Source organism: Manis pentadactyla, chromosome 9, assembly GCF_030020395.1.
Source record: "Manis pentadactyla isolate mManPen7 chromosome 9, mManPen7.hap1, whole genome shotgun sequence".
Lineage (NCBI taxonomy): Eukaryota > Metazoa > Chordata > Mammalia > Pholidota > Manidae > Manis > Manis pentadactyla.
Window position 1 is genome coordinate 11419178 of NC_080027.1, and position 13987 is coordinate 11433164.

The following is a 13987-nucleotide window of genomic DNA, read 5'->3' on the forward strand; positions in this document are numbered from 1 at the left end:
TGAACTTCACTTTCTATCTGCTTAAGGTGGGACTGGGTCCCACCCCCCAAGGAGTGGCGGGGATTAGCCGGGGCCTTGCGCCTGGCACATGTAGGCTCATCACAGTTCCTCTGCCTCACACGCGCAAACTCAGACATTCTCCCTGCCTGTCTTGGAGGTGGAGACCCCCAGCTGTCTCCAAGAGCCCCCCAGGCTGGGGGAAAGTACCGAGGGGCCCTCGGCCCTGTGGGGACAGAGGTGGCAGCTCCAGTATGCTCTCTACCACTGCATATAGAGCAGCCTGTGGGGACTCACACTCCCACCGGCCACTGGAGGGACTCAGGAGAGAAGAGGGATTCACCCAGGGTCTCCCAGGCCAGCCTACATTCCCTACACAACCTGTGCAGGCATGGCTCCTCTGGGCTCTCCCAGCTCCCGGTCCAGACACGGCCACCCCCACAGCTGGCCCGGGTGCCTGGTGCCACCTGAGAAAGTTGATTCTCTTGCTGCATGGGTTGCTACTGGTGGGAACAGGGGTGGGGCACAGATGACATCAAAGAGCATGACCGTTGACACGTAAGTATTAAAAAACAAAATTAAACTGAATAAATTTTAAAGATCTTACTGGCTTTATTCAACAATTCACAACTCCAGCAACATCTAATCCAGCAGAAAGGAGCTGAGCTGTACAGAATGGAAGATGTTTACAGGCATTAGGCAGCAGGAACAAGGAAGTTTTACTAGGCAAAAAAGTGGGGTGGTCACTGGGAGGTCACTTTCCTTTAAGGGATGGCAGGGGTCTATCAGGCAGATGACCAGCTGATCACACGATTCTTGATCGACTGGTTTAAGATTCCATTTCTGGGAGAGCTGAAACTAAGTAAGTGTCAGGTTGGTGACATGGAACTTAGCAGAAGCAACTCCATTTGGGCCTGTTTTGTTTTTAACACAAGCTATGCAGCCTCTGCAGACTCAGTGTTTCGGGCTTTGAATGGGGATTACAAAGCATCCTTCCACCCAGGCTTGGCTGGACCGGGGACCCCAGCAAAAGGCAAGCACTCAGTAGCTCTGTCAAGATCAGCAAGCGTTTCTTGATCTTACCCCAGGCACTGTGCGGAAGGCTGTGTGTGCTGCATCTCACTTACCCCTGAGCAATAGCAGTTGTGATTCTCTGCCTTTTACCGATGAGAACAGTGAGGCTCAGAGAGGTGGTGTGACTTGCCCAAGGTCACACAGCGGCGAGAGAGGAAGCTGGGCTCTTTCCTCTGCCAGAGCATGTGCCTATGTGCACAGGGAGCAGCGTCCTCTGTGCCCCCTCCCAGACCACCCTGGCTGGGTACCGGCTGTGATGGCATTTGCCTTGTGGATGCAGGGAGGAAAATCGGGGTTGGGAAACCGCAGCACAGGCCCAGGGCCCTGGGATTCGGGGCATGCAGACTAGCAGGGCAGTTCTATTCTGTCCCTGCCACTAGAGCCTGGAGGTCACCTGAGGCTGAACTAAGCCAGGTAAGGGTTGGGTAGAGGCTGCCGCCCAATTGGCTTTACAATCATTATAATAATGAGACTTGTAGAGGGCTCTCGGTTCTGGGGTCTGAGCTACTATTATCCCATTGTCTGTAGGAGGAAACTGAGGCTGAGAGACAGTGAAAGGGCTTTTCCCACTCAGGGACTTAATCCAAGTCTGACCTCTGGACAGACAGCATGGGGCTGGGGGGACCTCTGGGCTGCTGGTTGTGCAAGATGGAGATCATGCCTCCCCCCTGCCCAAGACCAAGGCGAGGATCCATTTGCCCTTCCACTTCTTTGCCTGTCCACACTCCTGTCTTTGGGGCTAACCTAGGCTGACAGACATTGCGAGGTGCCATCCCAGCCTTGGTCCCCACAGGCTGAGTGCTCTCAGATGCACAGCTTGCCTTCTCTGAGCCCCTTTTGAGACAGGTTTGCAGGGAGCTGGGGCTGCCAGGTTCACTGAATGCCGTTGTACAGGCTGCTCACTGCACAAAAATACCCCTCTGAGTAGTCACTTTCCCCTCTGCCAGGCTGAGCTGCATGTGCCAGGAAGGGAGGCATCTTTTCCAGACCAGCCACAGGTGCTGTAGGGGCTGGCCCTGCCCCCACCCTGCACCTTCCAACTGCGGGGAAGAGCGCCGGGGGAGGCAGGGAGGCACTGCCTTGTGTGGACAGCGCGTGCAGAAGTGTCTGCATGAGGAAGGAGCTGACCCCTCACCTCAGGCTCCCCAAAGAGATGGTTGATAATGGCACCTGCCCAGGAAATGCTTCCCTGAGTAGAAAAGGTAATGACTCAGTTTCAGCCGGAGGGGCCCTGCAGGAGACCACCTGCCTCTAGGGTCTGCATCCAGGGGGACCCTCTGCCACTGTGGCCCCCCTTCCAGCCTCATGAAGGATCCTTAGCCCTCGGGCTGAGGCTGCTGCTTTTCTGCTCCCCCACTACGGGAACAGAGCTGAGCCCATGGAGGGCAGGGCGTTTATGGGTGGATTCCTGGGGCAAGCCCCCCCCATCTGCTACAGTGCCTGAGATTCCATTAGATGCCCAATTCCAGAGCTAAGGCATCATCTAGGAGGCAGAGACCAGCCCTCTGGCTGGCTCCACCCCGCCCTGCAATCTTGGGCTGGTACTCTGCCTTGGGGACCTCCATTCCCCATTCCTCTCAGGAGGCTCTCTGTGCCACCCTCTGAGGGGGTGTGGGCGGAGGGGTCTGAGGAAGCGTCCTGTGAGCTGCAGTGAGGGGGCTGTCGCTGAGCTGCAGGCATCCCAGGTCCGGGCGGAGAGAAGCGTCGGAAGCTCTCCTTAACTTCAGGGACCCAGCTGCCGCCCCACACTCGGAGGAGCAGGGGCAGTGGGTGGGAGCAGGAGGGAGAGCACCCCACGAGGGGTGCCCATAGTGGGGGGCAGGGGTAACCCTTGGATCTGTCCTGGGAAGCGAGGCCTTGGCCAAGTTCCCTGTCCCCCTGGGCCTCTGTTTCCCCCAGGAAACTGCAGGTCTGGTTCTGGATCTCCTGTGAATCCCTCCTCCAGGTTCCTTGAGGGTAGGAAGGTCTGCCCTGGACCCAGGGCCTGGCCCGCACACAGTAAGCACCATGTGACCGTATGCAGAGTGAGGGCATTTCCTCAGCCTGTGGCCCTGTCTCTAGAACATTCTGACCAGTGGCCACACCTGTGTTCCAGCACAGCCCCTGGGACAGGCAGCTTGAGTCCTCCACCATTTAAGTGGGACTCCAGACACTTTCTCCCAGTGCTCCTGAGCCCTGCGCTGCCCCTATCCTGCACCTTCCAACCTGGGGGGGAAGGGCGCCCAGGGAGGCAGGGTGGTGGGGCACCCTGGAACGGGCACTGGAGGGACACAAGCCTGCATTGGAACCAGCCCTGTTGTCCTGGTGATGGCTCATGTCCCAGGCACCCCAGGCACCCACAGGAGCAATTAGTGAGTGTAGGAGGGGGTTTCCATGGTGGCAGTCCCGAGGGGGTGCAGCGGAGGCTTCGAGAGGGGGCAAGGGCCGGCGGGACCTTTCTCCTTTGTTCTGGCACACTAGGCCTTTGTTCTCGCCTAGCTCTCTCTGAGGATGGGACCAGGACCATGGGTGGGGGACAGACTTGGGTTAGAGTCCCCTTATCCCCAAGGGGTCTTGAACCAAGGGGAGGGGCAGCATAGGGGATAGAGCCCCACTTCTGGGCCTAGAATCCACTTGGGGTGTTCTCCTCCCACAGGTGCAGGAGCCTTACCTGCCCCCAGGAGGCTGGGCAAGGCAGCTTACCATTGGCTCCTGTTGCTGGTAAACACCTTCCAGCAGCCAATGGGCGGCCTTGGTGCGTCCAGGGCTGGACCAGGAGAGGCAGAACTGGAGGGAGGTGAGCGTGGGAGGGGAAGGGGCAGCCCGTCCAGGCTGGGATGGGTGGCGTTCACTCTAACTCCATCCAAGCCTCTGTCAGATTTTATTCCAGGCCTCAACAGGAGCCCCCTGGGGTACCCTAGCCTAGCCAGCTGCCCTTGCCCCCACACTCCTTCAGCGCCAGCTTCCAGGCTCGCAAGAGCCCAGGCACCAGGACTGCTCCATGGGCAGATGGGGGGCCTGGACCCTCAAAAGCCCACCCTGTGACCTTCCTTCATCCTTGAGCCTGACACAGTCTGTGGGAAGGGAGCTGAGTCACCAAATCCCAGCTCTAAAGTGCCGTGCTGACTGGTGAGGTGGGCATCAGCTGTACAGGTGACCGAGTCCATGATACCCTCAGAAGTAGGACCTTCAGAATCGGGTGTCCAAGAAGGAGGTGGAGCCTCGATGTGACCTGGGGGGGCCCTCAATGGGGGGCCCCCTGGACCGGGTCAGGAGTCCATGGAAAGTCTTGCCTCGGGTCTGGGGCTTGCGCCGTGGCGGCCTGGGCTCCTCCGGGGGCTGCACCACAATGCGGGGCACCTCAGGCCTGGTGTCTCCCCGTGCCCCTGCCAGCTGCTGGGCTTCAAAGATGGCCTGGGCCCCGGGCAGGCGGACCTGTGGCCTCGGGGGTGGCCCAGACCCCGACTCCGGCAGCCGGGCCAGCTGCGCCCTGATCTCCCGTCGCAGGTCCTGCTCGGACAGGGCCACGCTGTGCACCTGTGGGGAACACTTAGTACTGAGCCTGCCTGGATGGGGGAGGGCAGGAAACGATGAGGTCCCCACGGGGCGGGCAGCACACCGCCCCAGGAAGTGGCTGAGGGCTGAGGGGCTGACAGACTACTTTGCTAAGGGAGCCACGGAAAGCCACGTGAGGCCTGGGGTTTTCACATTCTTTGCTACTCAGAGGATAGGAACTGAGCCCCAGTTCTCACTCTGACTTCCCACCTTGGGACTCAGCTTCCCAAACTTGGTGGCAGGAACTGGGCTACTGTGGAGGGTGGGCAGGGGGCACCCACCTGGGACATGAACACCTCCTCCTGCAGCTGGGTAGGGGGGATGGCTCGAAGGGCGCCAAGTGTCTCCAGGAGCCCCGGACAGGCCAGGCGCTGCTCTGTGGTGCCCAGTGCCAGGCGCACCAGCGTCAGCCCCACACGGAACAGCACCTTCACACCTGCAGGTCCAGGCATCACTCAGTAGGGGGTCAGCCCTGCCCCTCCTCAGTTCTGCACCTGAACTTGCCCTCCTTCTACTGTCCTGGAGCTCTGCAGCCTGGGCCCTGAGTCAATCAGGCCCACAGCAAAAAACTGAGAGTAGACAGCAATCTGGGGCCCCTGGGGAGTAAGTCTCAGCAGCCACAGATGTTCCAGACAGAGAGAGAAGCCTGCCAGGAGCTGGGACTACGGACCACCTCACACCCAGCCTTCTCTCTCTGGGCCTCAGCTCCTCATCCATGCATGGAAGGGCTGGGTGGGTGCCTGTTGAGGCCTGGCCAGCTCAGATCTGTGACCTTCTGATTTTAGAGAGATTCTAGCCAGAGCTCCTCACTCCTACACTGAGAGCATAGAGCACACATGCACACACAACACAGGCACATGCATGGGCGTGACCTCGGGCTGTTCTTAGAGCCTCAGAATCCATTTCTGGCAACCTTGGGTCTACTGAGAAGAGCACTCAGGGGACCAGGGAGGCCTAGTGACAATTAGGACTTGTAAAGGAATGATAACGACTACTGATGTCATCATTGTTACGAAAGGGTGCCTGTGGCAGGGCTTGTCTTTGGTGTTGTGGGCAAGGACAGCAGAGGCACAGTGAGAGGCCCTGCCCCGCCCAGGCCTCAAGGTCTCAGTGGGAGGGGAGGTGATATGTAGATGGAGACATGGGCACTGTGGCCAGAGCTCTAGGGCAGCCTGGAGCCAACTGGGCACACAGCAGGTGCTCAATAAATGCACTGACTGATTTCTACTCTTTTATGGTTGCGATCTCTGGACAACCTAGGCAGCACGGAATGTAGGTGGGTTACTTGATGGTGGTACCAAGACAGAGCCTCAAGGCCCCAGAGTCCAGCTCAGCTCTGCCCAACTCTCTGCACTCTTGGCCTGGCCCAGCATCCAGTGCTCTGGCCTCACCTCTTTCCATGCCTGAAGCTCCCAAGTTGTCCACAGCCTGGACTCTGTGGGCAGTGTGCCTCCCAGTCGTCTGCCTCTGCACTGCCCCTATAAGCCTGTCACCTCCACGGAACAGCCAGAGCAGAATGGCACTCCCCTCCCGCTGCCCCCCCACCGCCACCCTGTCACATCCCTTGTTTTATTTTCTTCATGGCACTTATGACAAACCATAAATATCTTATTAATTTGGTTACTATCATCTCCCAAACCCGCTGCCACCAGAATGTAGGCCTCTCTCACTTACCCTGGCGTCCAGAGCAGCGCCTGGCACCAGTGAGCACTACCCAAGTGCCTATGGGTTCTGGGGATGAGTGCTCCTACTCCTACCATTGGCCGTGCCCCACTGAGCCCAGGCCCCGCCCCCAGAGCCCAGGCCCCGCCCCCAGAGCCCAGGCCGGAGCAGCTCCACTGCTATGACCTGTCCATGTACCTCGGGGCGGCCTCCCTGGCCCCAGCCTGCCCTCCTTACGATCTCATCACTGCGGGGTTGCGGGGCCACCATTCAGCACACAGAGGTGGGCACCAGAGCTGGGCTGGTTCCTCAGAGCTGCAGGGTGCCATCACCCTCAGCACACCTGGCACCCAGACCCAGGGCCAAGGCTGGCAGCGGCAGGGGGCAGCAGGGCCTTACTCATTCCCGTGCACCTCAAGGCCCTGCCCCGCGTCCCCCGGGTCAGGGGGCCCACTCACCCTCGCTGAGGAAGGCGTCCCAGACACGCAGCACTGTGGGGAAGGGCAGGGAGCGAGCGAAGAGGCACAGGAACCACTCAGGCAGGTAGAGTAGGGGCCCAACGCCCGCCTGCTGCAGGTGCTTGTGTGCACGCGGGAGCAGCCGCCGCAGCAGGGCCATGAACACCTCGGCATCCAGCCGCACAGCCTCCTGCGGCCAAGTCCGTCAGCACCTCTGCTCCCAAACCCCAGGCTCTGCCCCACCCACCTCCCCAGCCACAGCCCAGCCTCTTACCATGTGGGGCCCATAGTAGCCAGGGAGGTAGGCCTCGCAGATCTGTACCAGGCACCAGAAGGCCTCCTGAGGGCAGGACACAGGCCGTGAGTGCACCCTGGGGATGGGACCACAGAGGGACCCATAGGGCAGGGAAAGGGGCACAGCGGGGGGCCTGGACACCAGCTGGCGTGGCTCTGGAGCCAGGAGCCTGTACTCAGTGCCAGGGGCTCTTACCTAAAACCTCCCCCTGCCCAGACAGAGGCCTAACAATGAGTTTAGGGGATTGGAATTTACAGGGCTCAGGGTATTGAATTTCAGGGTCATAGGATTGGGCTCACTGATCAGGGGTTGGGAGGGTCCTAAAGTTTAAGTCCTGGGTTCTTGGGGTCACTGGGGTCAGGGATCATGGTCACAGGGTTCAGAATCAGGAGTCATGAGGTCAAAGTGATAACGTCCAGACTCCTGGATCACTGGGGCAAGTGGCAGGGGTGAAGGGTCCCACCTTCCTGGAGTCAAGGTGGTTGGGCTTGAAGGTCACTGAGGTTGATGGTCATGAGGCCCTGGGTCACTAGGACAGGATCTGAGAGTCAAGGATACCAGGTCCCTGAGGCTGGAGTTCATGGGGCTTGGGGGTCATGGGTTGAGGGGACAGAATTACTAAGTCACTAGGGTTAGGGGTCAAGGGTCTTAGGTGCCTAAAGTCAGAGCCCCTGGGTTGGGGTTCATGGATCCCTGGAGCAGGGTTGAGGGCACTCACCTCCGGGGGCAGATACATGAGCAGCACAGCAGCCACAGGGCCCTGGGCCTGGCAGTAGCCCTGTTCAGGCCGATACAGAGTGTAGGCCTTGAGTACCTGCAGGAGCCCCTTCTGCCTGCGCCAGAAGATCCCATTAGGAGCCCATCCTCCAGGTATCCCCGCCCACCCTCTAGCAGCTTCTTCCCAGGCCTTAGTCCCCCAGGCCTTGCTGAGTCCTCTGAGGTGCAAGAATACAGAGCTCAGTCAGGACCAAAGCCCCTAGGGGTGTGGGACTGGGGGTCCCTGGGCATCGCCAGGCTCATACCCGTGACCCTGGGGTGACACAAACATCTCATGCAGAGGGAACTGGCGGTGCAGGTCCCTGCCAATGGTCTCCATCCACTGTGGGTCTCCGGGGGCCTCAGCCAGTTCCTGTGGGTGGGCAGGAAGGTGAGTGTGAGGGCTCAGAGTGCTGAGGGGCTCTGGGAAAGGGAGGTGGGACCTCTGTGGACACCCTTACCTGATAGGTGCCAGGGCTGTTCTTCTGACACACGTGGGCCCCGCACAACAGAGGCCAGCACCGGGCCCGCAGAGCAGAGGGGATGCCTTTCCGGCACTGCATCTTTACCTGTGGGTGAGGCCAAGGGAGCCCTGTTAGGCCAGGCCAGCCTCCCGGGTTCCTGTTGTCAGGCCCCACGCACAATTTGTCATCGGTCCAGAGCCATTGGGTGGTAGGGAGAAAAGAGAGGTGCTGGGACAGCAGTTGGGGTAGGGTGAGGGGTAAGTTTCACCGCAGTGTGGGCCAAGGCAAAGGGGGCCGGGCCGAGGCGGCCTGGTAGGACCCTCTCCCTCTCACCTTCTTGTACCGCTGGGACATGGTTTTCTCCCAGTGTGAAGTCATCTCCACCCACTTCATCTCTCGCTGGCGGATAAGGTCTGCAGGAGGGTGACCTGGCCTGGGGGCACATGGCACAGGCATCCAGGCTCTGCGCAGCTGTTACCTAGAGCCCACATCTGCCACCCTCCATGCTACCCAGGTGAGGGATGAGCTCAGTTCCCGACCCTGGAGATCTCTGGGAAGCCCTGGGAGGTGACCTGTACCCCCGGAGTTGCCAGAGGTTGTCATGGGGACAGGAAAGGATGTGGCTCCAAGGTGGGCAGAAGCAGGAGAGACTGAAGGGGGTGTATAGGTGTTGGAGGAGGGGCTCGGTGGCTTTTCCCCAGGACAGGGACACAGAGTATTCAGAGGAAGAGCTGGGTGGACAGAGCCCTGGACTAGAAGCCAGGAGTCCTGAGCTGGAGTCTGGTTCTGTGTTTTGGATCTGGGATTCTTGGGCCAGAGATTAAAATGAGAAAGATGTTTGGTCTCAAGTATGGGTGCAAACCCTTGGAGGTTGGGAGTAAAAGAGACACACAGGGACCCTCCCATCCACCCCTGTCAACTTTAGGACTCCACAAGGAGCCTGAGGAGGGGTGACCCTGGCTGAGGCCCCAGACCATCCCAGGACCCTCGAGGTTGAGCCTCACTCTAGAAGTCAGCCCTCAGCCCCCATCCTCAATCCTGGCATTTCACTGCACCCACCCATTCCCCACTTACCATGGCTCTGCGGAGCTGCCCCCAATGAAGCCGTAGCGGTCAGCCTGGCGATACGGGCCAGGCCCACTCATCTCTGAGTCAGACCCCAGAGAGCTGGAGTCATCCTGCAGCTCGCAAGGCTGCACCAGGTCCTCCCCCAGGGCCTGGGCCATGGTGCCCCAGACCCCCTCTGCCACGGGCTGCAAGATGTGGGAGAGCCAGGGTGAGGCAGCTCCTAGCCAGCCTGGAGCCTGGGCTCCTGTCCAGCCAGTCCCCAGCCCCAAAACCTGGCTGTGGCATCAAAGCGGGGAAGTTTCAGGGTATTTCCACAAGACCGTTCCGTCCCCTCTACTGGGGTGGGGGTGGGTAGGCCCTGAAGCCCTGAAGTGACAGAAAGGCCAGGCTTCTGAACAGAGGTCCAGCCCCAGGCCCAGCTCCTGCCCCGCAGCCCAGCTTACCTCCCTGCCGCACCTCACCTCCTCCTCTCACTTCCTCCTCAGCAGCAGCTTCAGCAACCCGCTGGGGGGGCCCTCCCAAGTTGGGGGGGTTACCCCTTCCTCTTTGAAGCTCTTCCGGCCTGCCCCAGTGCTCCTGGGCCACGGGCTCCTCCCACCCTCCCTGCGGGCTGGGTGGCTACAGGTTTGGGTTCTAGTGCTGGATGCCGTGGGCCAGGACCTGCCAGGCCAGGCTGCCTCCGGTTTTGAGGTTACCAGCATGTGAAACACTGGATTCCAATGAGAATTATGGTTTATTTAATGTTTGCTCTTCACAAAGTAATACTTTTAACATGCACACAATGTAGCATTATCATGCTACTTAAAAGGCAACAATACTCATTTACTGTGGAGTACAGGCAGTATGGATCAAAATAAGCTCCGAAGTTCAGCAGCAGGTGTCCGGGTCTGGTATTAGCGAATGTGAAGCCCGCATATTGGACCAGCCCCTTGCTGTCTCGGAGCCTCAGTTTCCTTTTCTGCACTTCGAGGTGTTTGGTTATTAATGGGTTCACTCCACGCTCCCGCCCAGGGCAGGGCTTTGAAGAGCCGATTAGCGTCCGAAACAGAAAAACAACCTCTACAGTACTTCCGGCCCCATGTCCTCGGAACCGGCTGGGCAACTCCTCAAGGGCGGGGCCAGGCTCGACCCCGCCCCGCCCCAGGCCCGCAGAACCCGGCCCAAGCCCCGCCCCTTCGGGCTGCCGCGTCCGCGGCGCCGGCGTCCGGCGGAGGCGTTAGAGCGCGGGGGCAGCGGCGGGCGGGGCGGGGAGGGCGCCCGAGGGAGGCGGGCCGGGGCGGCGGAAGGAGCCCAGGCCGGAAGGAGGCGCGGGAGGGCGGGAGGCAGGAGCGGGCCCGGAGCTGCTGGGCCGGAGCGGCGGCGCCGCCATGTCCGACAGCGAGAAACTCAACCTGGATTCTATTATCGGGCGCCTGCTGGAAGGTTGGCCGGGCCGGGGAGGTCGGCGCTCGCCGCGCCCTCGCCCCCTGCCCCCCTGCCCGGCCCGGAAATGGCGCGCGGGCGGGCCTGCAGCTCCCGGGGCCAGCTTAGACAGGGCGGGGACGGGCCGCGAGGTCCCGCGGCCACAGCCGCTCCCCCAGGTCGCGGCGCGCCTGGGAGGTTTGGGGCCACTCCAGCACCGGGAGCAGACCCCTCTTTTGGGCCAGGGGCGTCCGGGTTGGCCTGGGGTCCTGGGGAGAGGGAGAAACCTGCGGAGCGTAGCCCCCCTGGAAATGAGCCCTGCGCTGTGGGGTTTTGGGTGGCAGGCCCTTGCGCACAGCAATCCCATCCCTTCTCTAGTACCTTGAGGGTAGTTGGGGTCCCATCCTGGGAGGCATGAGACGGAGGTTCCCGAAGGCTCAGCTCCAGCAGCTGCCCCTGGGCAAGGAGGGACCCAGGCGTCCCCAGAAGTGCCCATGGGGCTACCGGGGTCGCCCACCTTCCTCCTACTTGAGGGACCAGTGTCCTGACGTCCCATTCCGCTCCCAGTGCAGGGCTCGAGGCCTGGAAAGAATGTGCAGCTGACAGAGAACGAGATACGTGGTCTGTGCCTCAAATCCCGGGAGATTTTCCTGAGCCAGCCAATTCTTCTGGAGCTGGAGGCACCCCTCAAGATCTGTGGTGAGCCCCCTGCCCAGGCCCCTTTGCTTACTGAAAGTGGCATTGCCTGTCTCCCCTCTCCCACAAAGTCCCTGGATCACTCCTCCCTTGAGCCCAGCTTTGGCCCCGAGTTCAAGTCTAGAACCGGCAGCTAGTGCTGATCTGGTCCCCTGGGTCACAGGTGACATCCATGGCCAGTACTACGACCTTCTGCGGCTGTTTGAGTACGGCGGCTTTCCTCCAGAGAGCAACTACCTCTTCCTGGGGGACTATGTGGACCGGGGCAAGCAGTCTCTGGAGACCATCTGCCTGCTGCTGGCCTATAAAATCAAGTACCCAGAGAACTTCTTCCTGCTCCGTGGGAACCATGAGTGTGCCAGCATCAACCGGATCTATGGTTTCTATGATGAGTGTGAGTAGGTTGTGCCTGGGACTATAGAAGTCCTGAAGGGCTCTCCCTGCTATTCAGTGGGACCCTCCTGTTAGCCTGGCAATAGGGGTGTCTGTGTGGACACCTGCTAGACTACAAGCTCCGTGAAGGCAGGGCCCTGCCCTCCTGGCATGGTGCCTGGCTCTCCAGAAGGGCCTGGGATGGTCGCTGGCTGAAGGGCTATCCTGTTCTGATGCAGGGCCCTGTCCAGTGACACTCCCCTCCAGTACACATGTTACTGAAGCACTTAGGATGATCTAGACTGGATTGGCTGGGGATTGGCTGGCCAGAAGCTTGAGATAAACCAGGCCTGGTCTTGGCCTGGCCTCACAGGGCTTGGGAAGAGGCTTGTTCAGATTGGAACTCCGGGGTTCCTGTGGACTCAGCTGCTTTGGGAAGGCTCGTAGGCACTGGGGTGAGGGAAGGGGGGGGGTGTCCCTTCTTGCCTCCTAGCTGTGTCTGAACAGCCCAGAAAAAACCTTGGGCCCAGAACCCCAGGCTGAAGGTGGGGCAGACAAGCCTCTTTGGCAGCCACCTCCTTCCTCCGGGCAGGCAAGAGACGCTACAACATTAAACTGTGGAAAACCTTCACCGACTGCTTCAACTGCCTGCCCATCGCTGCCATCGTGGACGAGAAGATCTTCTGCTGCCACGGAGGTGAGGGCTGCTTGGGAAGGAAGAGCCCAGCCCCCTGGGGGCCTGGAATGAAGCTCTTATTAGCCGGGGGACCTGTTCTCAGTTGCCTGCAACAGCTCTCCCTGGGCTCTTGGCTAGTGTTACTTTTTCCAGGAAGTCCCACCACACCCCAGTGTTAGGCAGCCCGCACTCCCCTGCTGTAGTGGTGTGTGGAATTGGCTCATCTCCTCCTTACAGGGAGCTCTGAGCTGAAGGCAGGGACCTGGAGAGGCAGGTGATGAGTTCTGCCTGCCTGGAATCCCAGGGCTGGTGGGAGGAAGGCTGAGGCTGACTGGCAAAGGGTTTCTGGAGAAGGGGAGTCCTTGTTTTGAGGCTTATTTGAAGAAGTGTCCCCCATTTCCCCCAGGCCTATCTCCAGACCTGCAGTCCATGGAGCAGATTCGGCGTATCATGCGGCCCACAGACGTACCTGACCAGGGCCTGCTGTGTGACTTGCTGTGGTCTGACCCTGACAAGGACGTGCAGGGCTGGGGCGAGAACGACCGTGGCGTGTCCTTTACTTTCGGGGCTGAGGTGGTGGCCAAGTTCCTGCACAAGCATGACTTAGACCTCATCTGCCGGGCGCACCAGGTGGGCTGGCAGCACTGGACGAGGTGGGAGCAAGAGCTGAGCAGCCAGCACCTGCTGAGCTAACTGCCCCCATCCTTGTCCAGGTGGTAGAAGATGGCTACGAATTCTTTGCCAAGCGGCAGCTGGTGACACTCTTCTCAGCTCCCAACTACTGTGGCGAGTTTGACAATGCGGGCGCCATGATGAGTGTGGACGAGACACTCATGTGCTCCTTCCAGGTGGGGATGGAAGAGGATGGGGCTTGCGGCCCATGGCTTCACCCTGTGAACCTGACCAGCTTTGTCTCTTTCAGATCCTCAAGCCCGCCGACAAGAACAAGGGGAAATATGGGCAGTTCAGTGGCCTGAACCCTGGAGGGCGGCCCATCACCCCACCCCGCAACTCCGCCAAAGTCAAGAAATAGCCTCTGGGAGCCCGCCCTCTGCCCCAGATGGTGGACTGTACAGAAATCACATGGCTGTGGGAGGTCACGCTGGCCCTTTGGGCCCACCTGTCACGGGGAACACAGAGCCTTGGTGTATTTTTTTTTTTTTTTTAATGAATCAATAAGCAGTGTCCGGTCCCCCAGGGCTCCTTCTGCCTGCGCCTGTAGTGGCTGCAAGCAGGACCCTGGGGCTGAGGCTGCAGTTCAGGGCAAGCAGGGCCAGGCTGGGAGTCTCCAGCCTTGCTTGGCCTCACGGCTGGCAGCAGGATCCTGGGGCAACCCACCTGGTCTCTTGAATAAAGGTCAAAGCTGGATTCTCGCCACAGCCTCTGTCTCCCTTGTCCTGGCTTGGCAGCCCTTCTGCCCAGAGCCACTTGGGAGGGCAGGCTTGCTGGGCACAGAGCCCAGCCAGGGCAACCCCAGCTACGTACGCAGGTCTGCAGGGCTCTTATAATTCCAAGGACCAAGGAACATTAAGAA

At 60.1% G+C, this 13987-nt stretch overlaps 2 protein-coding genes across 3 annotated transcripts; one reads left to right on the plus strand and one right to left on the minus strand.

Moving 5' to 3' along the window:
* Positions 1 to 585: 585 nt before the first annotated feature.
* On the minus strand, positions 586 to 10438 carry TBC1D10C (TBC1 domain family member 10C). 2 transcript variants are annotated; one of them, XM_036931024.2, is made up of 10 exons: positions 9770 to 10438; positions 9315 to 9493; positions 8574 to 8673; positions 8238 to 8345; positions 8043 to 8149; positions 7739 to 7853; positions 7000 to 7065; positions 6726 to 6915; positions 4887 to 5041; positions 586 to 4587 (listed from the first exon to the last, which is right to left on the minus strand). In XM_036931024.2, the coding sequence occupies exons 2-10, from the start codon at positions 9464 to 9466 to the stop codon at positions 4240 to 4242; spliced, it is 1341 nt and encodes a 446-aa protein (XP_036786919.1). In that variant the 5' UTR covers positions 9467 to 9493; positions 9770 to 10438; the 3' UTR covers positions 586 to 4239. The 2 variants fall into 2 exon arrangements, with proteins under 2 accessions (XP_036786919.1, XP_036786913.1); XM_036931018.2 differs by having other exon boundaries at positions 9752 to 10438.
* Positions 10439 to 10571: 133 nt separating this feature from the next.
* On the plus strand, positions 10572 to 13826 carry PPP1CA (protein phosphatase 1 catalytic subunit alpha). The gene is made up of 7 exons (XM_036930933.2): positions 10572 to 10730; positions 11277 to 11408; positions 11569 to 11799; positions 12370 to 12474; positions 12860 to 13083; positions 13167 to 13301; positions 13376 to 13826. The coding sequence occupies exons 1-7, from the start codon at positions 10676 to 10678 to the stop codon at positions 13484 to 13486; spliced, it is 993 nt and encodes a 330-aa protein (XP_036786828.1). The 5' UTR covers positions 10572 to 10675; the 3' UTR covers positions 13487 to 13826.
* Positions 13827 to 13987: the final 161 nt, after the last annotated feature.

Coding starts and splice junctions, on each gene's coding strand:
- PPP1CA (XM_036930933.2), top strand. CDS start 10,676: ATGTCCGACAGCGAGAAACTCAACCTGGATTCTATTATCGGGCGCCTG. Junction 10,731..11,276: donor TATCGGGCGCCTGCTGGAAG/GTTGGCCGGGCC, acceptor TTCCGCTCCCAG/TGCAGGGCTCGAGGCCTGGA. Junction 13,084..13,166: donor TCATCTGCCGGGCGCACCAG/GTGGGCTGGCAG, acceptor ATCCTTGTCCAG/GTGGTAGAAGATGGCTACGA.
- TBC1D10C (XM_036931024.2), bottom strand. CDS start 9,466: ATGGCCCAGGCCCTGGGGGAGGACCTGGTGCAGCCTTGCGAGCTGCAG. Junction 8,346..8,573: donor TGTCCCAGCGGTACAAGAAG/GTGAGAGGGAGA, acceptor CCTCACCCACAG/GTAAAGATGCAGTGCCGGAA. Junction 7,854..8,042: donor GTGTCACCCCAGGGTCACGG/GTATGAGCCTGG, acceptor CTTCTGGCGCAG/GCAGAAGGGGCTCCTGCAGG.